The following is a 6,069-nucleotide window of genomic DNA, read 5'->3' as shown; positions in this document are numbered from 1 at the left end:
TTGGGGAGAAAATTTTCTGATGTTTAGTTAAGTTTTATGTACATTTAAATAATTTAGATGAAAATTTATATTACATTGCTACACAACATTCCATTAATTCTTTTTTATTTTTCTTCAAGGTTATTTTTCATAAATAAATATATATAATAAGTTTTCTTGCATTCTAATTATGCTGTTCTATAGTTTTAATATTTATCTGTAATATATGAAATTAATTAAATATTTTTTGTGTTGAATAAGAGTACATAATTATATTAGAAAAATAATTTTGATATATTCCAAACCTGTTCGTAACTTTGTAAAATACATATTATTAGTCTATCTTAAAATAATGATCTTAATTTAAAACTTTTGAAAAATAAAAAGAAAATATTTTACAGTCATTCAAGTGAAAATTTACACATATTATATGAATTACAAATTCCACATAGTTAAATAAGTTATAATATTAAAATATAAATTGATAATGTTATAGAATTAAAAACATAATTGTGTTCTTCGCAGCCTTTCCGCCTTCCCATTCTTCAATGCTTAATTTTTTAATGTACAACCTTGAACTAAAATTTGAAGGCTTCTTCATTACCATCAAAATTCAACTCAAAATCAAAGTAGATTACAAATAAAAGCAGAAACATATGATTTTGTGTTCTTGGTAGTTGACCAGTTGGTGAGTTCAGTTATTACTATCTATTTTATTTGTCTGTTTTTCATTGAATTTGGGATAATCTTTTGACTCGGTAAGACATCCTCTCTCTGTCTCTCTTTCTGTATCTCTGCCTTCCTTTTTTTTTTCTCTGCCTCTATTTCTGCTTCATTCTGCCTCTGCTTACACTGGTTAGTGATCTTCATTTGCTTATGATGCTGAATTTGTTTCCCTTTCTTCTGTAATTGGTTGTTGGGTATGCATGTCTTTTGATTGGCTTCTTAAATTCACATGTGATGGTTTGAATTAATAAAAAATGAATCTTTTAACACCCATTTCTTTCCTTTTTTCTTTTCATTTTTTTTTTTGTAAATTCAGTAGTTCCATTGCAATATTGATGATCTAGTCTGGTTGCCTATTTCGGTGATTGAGTTTCCTTAATGAGTTTTGTATTCAGACTGTAATAATGATTGAGATTTCTTTACTTTTATGAAGCAGTGTTTCTGCCCAACGAAGGGTGGCATATAAAAATAAAATACTAATCTTGAGAAATTGTGAAAGAAAAGGAGTTTCTGGCTTTGAAGGGCTCTGTTATGATGACAGGAATTTAAGGCTTGTTGCAGAGTTCTGAGAATATTGAAATACAGCAATAATATTGAGGAGTGGTGTTATTTTGTAGAGTTAAGATTTGAAGGCAAAAAAGAAATACTGTCAATGTGTCAAGCTTATGAGTTATAAATGAAGAGAGATAAAATTAATCATTTGCTAGATATGTTTCATCTGTGACCTACACAAATTTCTGTGTTGGATGGTTGCAGGAGTAACATTTATCAATGATTTTTTATTTTATGTTGAAGTTATCAATATGGTCACTGCATATGTTATGACCTAGAAAACAAAATTGAGCCTTTACATTGTGTTTTTCTCATATATGTTCCTAATAAGACAGACTTTGATTTTTGTATGAAAGCTATCTTGTACAGTCTTTGACCATGTTCTTTATGGTTGTTGGTTGCACAGGAACAATGTCTGACAAAATCACAGCTGAAAACCTTATTGAAAGCCTTGTGGACACATTTGTTGACAAGAAAAAATCTGTACCATTCTTTGAGGGTGATAAGTCGGATTCAGTGGGTTCCCAGATCAATAGACTGTTTGGACGTGAGAAACCAGTCCACCATATTTTAGGGGGTGGAAAATGTATGGTATTTAAACTATGTACTTCTCTATAAGTTCCTTTAGGAGAATAGAATAAAAAGAAAACTGAAATAACTTTTTCATAAACTAAAATCAGCTTATACATAAACAATTTCATAGAAGTTCTCCCATTAACTTTTCCAAACTTTATTTTAACTTATGCTTAACTAATTATATTCTATTAAGAAATTTGGTTTTTCCTTTTGTTTTCTTCTCCTAAAAGTGCTCACAGATAAATCTATTTAATCATATACTGTATTTGCATTAACTAAACCATTTAAATAATCTTGTGTTTGCCTTTGAATGTCATAGCTGCTGATGTTTTGTTATGGAGGAACAAGAAGATTTCTGCAAGTGTTTTAACTAGTGCAACGGTTATATGGGTGCTTTTTGAATGGCTTAACTACCATTTTCTTACTCTTTTATGCTTTGCATTGGTTATTGTCATGCTTGCACAGTTTCTATGGTCAAATGCTTCTGGCTTTTTCAACAGGTTATTCATGCATCTTTACCTCTTTTTGTTTTCTTTTCATCAATGTTACCAAACTTTTCAGCTTTAACTAAGTATGATTTGTTGTTTATGTCGACAGACAGCCATCTGATGTACCCCGTCTTGTTCTTCCAGAAGAACTGTTTGTGAATATTGCAACTGTAGTTGGTGGTGAGGTTAACCGGGGCTTGAGGTTTCTTCAAGATGCTGCTTGTGGAGGAAACCTGAAGCAATTTCTCATTGTATGTTTGCATTTATGTTCAAACACTTTGGTATTGTCATGTATAGTTTCTTTAGTTTCTGACTTTTTGTGTTTGCATCAGTACTTGCTTTTCATTTAATTCATTTACTTTGGAATTTTCTGCATAGTTTTTAGATAGTTATGCTATTTATACCTACTAATTTTCATGGCACATGCTTGTTTGATCTTTTCTTATTGTGAGGCTCTATGTTGGACTAACATCGACAACACTTAATGAAATACCATTGTATTCCATAGATTCTTACATAATTTTAGTCTGTTTATATCAATGACAGGATCTTCCATGCGACATCACTGAAATCCAAGCTACTTTAGAGTCAATTAAGAGTGTTTCAATTTGTATCTTTATAATAATGTTTGTTGAAATAGGTGAATATTTTGATTATATTGTTAGAAAAGAAATGAGTTGAGTCAATCTACTTTGATTGTATTATAATGAAAATATAAAGTAAATTGAAAGATCAAAACATTTTTCAGTGAATCAACGCCGTAATCCACCAATCTGTAGTAGGTTGAGTCAGGTTATAAAATTTTTAGCTTATTAAACTTTGGTTAAGCTAACTCATTTTTAGTTCAATCTATGGTGAGTTAGCCTGTATTAGTCGGGTTGACTCACTTTGACACACCTTGGAGAGGGGTGAAGCTTTGACAAATAAATGAATAGATTTGTTGCTTTTTCTTGATTTGGGGTATCATATTTACATAGCAAATTAACGATTTGAATGGTTAATATCTTGACTGCACACCATAACAGATCATTTCCACCACCTACCTCTTGTTTTTAACCATTTACATACCTAAAAATTGAATTTATTTCTACATGTAGTAAAGAAAAAAAGACATATTTATCCATGGAGTTTGTGATCAATGGTCAAAACTTCCCCAGGTTGTAGGAGCTTTGTTTGCTGGTGCTGTGATTGGAAGCTGGTGCAATTTCATATCTGTCATCTATATTGGTGAGAGACCTGCCTTCTTCTTTTGATGGATTCATTATTCCTTTGATTTATAAATTGTTCAACATTCTTTTCTAACACTTTCTTTATAACACACTCTCTACTATTACTTGAAACTAATTGAAAATTGCAAATTTTGATGAGTCACTTCTCACTTAATATGTTTTTCCTGATTTGAAAGTAGAAGCTACTAAAATCTGTGATTTATAATAATTTTCAGTGAATAATAGTAGAGTTCTAGAAAGATAGTAAAATGTTCCTTTGCTTTTATTATTAGGATTATGTATTACAGCTTTGTGACTTAGCCGTTGTAGGGGTGAGGTTGTATACATTTGAGCTTCCCTAGAGCCACACCATTGGTCTGCAAGTTTGAAAAACTGTTATATGTTTCAACTAATAAGTAAAAACAGTTACTTTGGCCTTCAAAAGTGTAATTTTAGTTGTGATTAGAAAACCCCTACATAACATAATTATTATAATTTTGATCCTTAGATTTGATCTCCTTTTGTCATTTTAAATTTTAATCTCTGAACTTAACCATTTATTATTATTTTAGCCCCTAATTTGGATTTGGATTCTGTGTTGAGGTTAGGGTGCTATTCCTGTGCTAAACCTTCAATATACACTTATGGAGACTGATTTTGATATTTTAATTGTAGTTAGCTCTACAAATCAGAATGGCAATGTGTCATGTAAAGGGTCTCTAACTTTTTTTTAATTATTTTTTTAAAATTTGTATTATAAATATATAAATATTTAAACATATTTAATTATATAAATATTTTTAAAATTTTTAATTAATTAATTAATTTCTCTAAATAGATAGATTAAAATAATTTCTACATTTGCATTAATTTATAAGGGTAAATGAGTTAATTTAACATATTTGAAAATATAATATAAAAAACTAGTTTTTTAAATTATCTTTTATTTTAATTTTTAATTTAAAAAGAAAAGTGGTGAGAACCCCCTTTTGATCTACCAATTTAATCGTCAAAACATGTTTTCAGGTTGAAAATTTTAAGTCGATTGAGGTGTCGTGATCTATTTTACCAGCCCTATTTAGGTTATACCTAATGGCTGAGATAATATTTATCTTTACTATGATTGCTGAGACAATTTATTTTGCTCTTAGGTTTTGTTGCTGCACATACCCTTCCAATTTTCTATGAAAAGTATGAGGATGAAGTTGACAACTTTGTGTACAAGGTTTTTGGTCAGATGCAACATCACTACAGAAATCTTGATGCTAGTGTGCTCAGCAAAATCCCCAAGGGAAAAGGGAAGAAACATGAATAGGGTTCTCTTTATGGCTTATATATGTTAATTAATTTGAAATCCAATGTTCATTTGAGCACATTAAGGTAGATGGGGGTGTTGAAATAAGGTAGCAAACGACCAAAATATTTCTCCAAATATGAATGATATTGAGTGGAATAAATAAAATTGCATTTATTGTTGGTGTTTCAACTATAAACTGCAATTCAACTCAGCATATGGTTAATTTTGTTAAGTTCAATTTATCTATTTAGATAAATTTTCATAAACACTTGTGAAAAAGGAACCATCAAAAGGATAAATAATTTTTTCAGTTGGAATTTAGTTTATATATAAGTTAATTTATGAAAGTGATCTCACGATAACTTTATTCAATTTTCATACTAAAAGTTTGTGTGGAGAGATTCTTCATAAGTATTTATAGGAAAGAAAAATAAGAAGAAATAAACGGAATATATTTTTTTCAAAAGTTAAAATTAAACTGCTTAGAAGTTAAAAAAAAGAAGTTAAATATATGATTTTTTTTATAAATTATTTTTTGTTCCAATTAATTTTGATTTATTGTAAAACATATTTCATATATGTTTGGAAGTTTTTATAGAAAAGTTGATCCATCAAGAAATACATTAAAACTTTTATAAACCAATGTATTGATTGGTAACGGTTCAAAAACCGTTATTTTTATACTTAAATTTGATATAAAACATGTTAAGATATGTCAAATATTCTATTAAAGGATATTAGGCAATCAAACATTATGTTAGTTATATTTTAGATATTATTATAATTTGTGCAGATTTGTGCACATGTTTTTCCTTTAATAAATGAAGGATTATAGGATCCTTGTATGTATATATATATGGTACTCTATTCTTTGAAATAATACATCAGAATTATTTTTAATCCTTTTAATATGGTATCAAGAGCCAAACACTGATATCCTCTATCAGTGCTTTTTTTCATTGAATATTTATGATGGCTTCTTCCGATGACAATCAATCGGAGAAACATGATTTTGGAACTTCCGCTGCTTCCAAGAGTTATATTTCTAATGCTGCCGGATTTGTGACCAAGTTAGGTATATCTAACTCTGCTCTTAATCTTTCTGTTGTTACTAAGGGTAGTGATTGGATAATTGATTCAGGTGCTACTGATCATATGACTTGTGATCCTCATATATTTACTAGTTTTTCCTCTAATTGTTCTAAAACCGTTATTATCAATGCCAATGGGGTCTCATCTCCTA

General features: G+C 29.2%; 1 protein-coding gene across 3 annotated transcripts; it reads left to right on the top strand.

Annotated features, from left to right (window-relative positions):
* Positions 1 to 516: 516 nt before the first annotated feature.
* Positions 517 to 5,015, top strand: LOC106778786 (reticulon-like protein B8). 3 transcript variants are annotated; one of them, XM_014666776.2, is made up of 6 exons: positions 517 to 737; positions 1,664 to 1,843; positions 2,153 to 2,333; positions 2,431 to 2,572; positions 3,479 to 3,548; positions 4,681 to 5,015. In XM_014666776.2, the coding sequence occupies exons 2-6, from the start codon at positions 1,669 to 1,671 to the stop codon at positions 4,842 to 4,844; spliced, it is 732 nt and encodes a 243-aa protein (XP_014522262.1). In that variant the 5' UTR covers positions 517 to 737; positions 1,664 to 1,668; the 3' UTR covers positions 4,845 to 5,015. The 3 variants fall into 3 exon arrangements, with proteins under 3 accessions (XP_014522262.1, XP_014522260.1, XP_014522261.1); XM_014666774.2 differs by having other exon boundaries at positions 518 to 667; XM_014666775.2 differs by having other exon boundaries at positions 733 to 834.
* Positions 5,016 to 6,069: the final 1,054 nt, after the last annotated feature.

The sequence above is a fragment of the Vigna radiata genome, unplaced genomic scaffold, assembly GCF_000741045.1.
Source record: "Vigna radiata var. radiata cultivar VC1973A unplaced genomic scaffold, Vradiata_ver6 scaffold_189, whole genome shotgun sequence".
Classification (NCBI taxonomy): domain Eukaryota; kingdom Viridiplantae; phylum Streptophyta; class Magnoliopsida; order Fabales; family Fabaceae; genus Vigna; species Vigna radiata.
This window is presented reverse-complemented; position numbering and strand designations above follow the sequence as displayed.

Bases quoted from the DNA above. Each gene is read 5' to 3' on its own strand.
- LOC106778786 (XM_014666776.2), top strand. From the start codon at position 1,669: ATGTCTGACAAAATCACAGCTGAAAACCTTATTGAAAGCCTTGTGGAC. The intron at 2,334-2,430 runs GTTATTCATGCA...TTATGTCGACAG, and splicing joins GCTTCTGGCTTTTTCAACAG to ACAGCCATCTGATGTACCCC. The intron at 3,549-4,680 runs GTGAGAGACCTG...TTTTGCTCTTAG, and splicing joins CATATCTGTCATCTATATTG to GTTTTGTTGCTGCACATACC.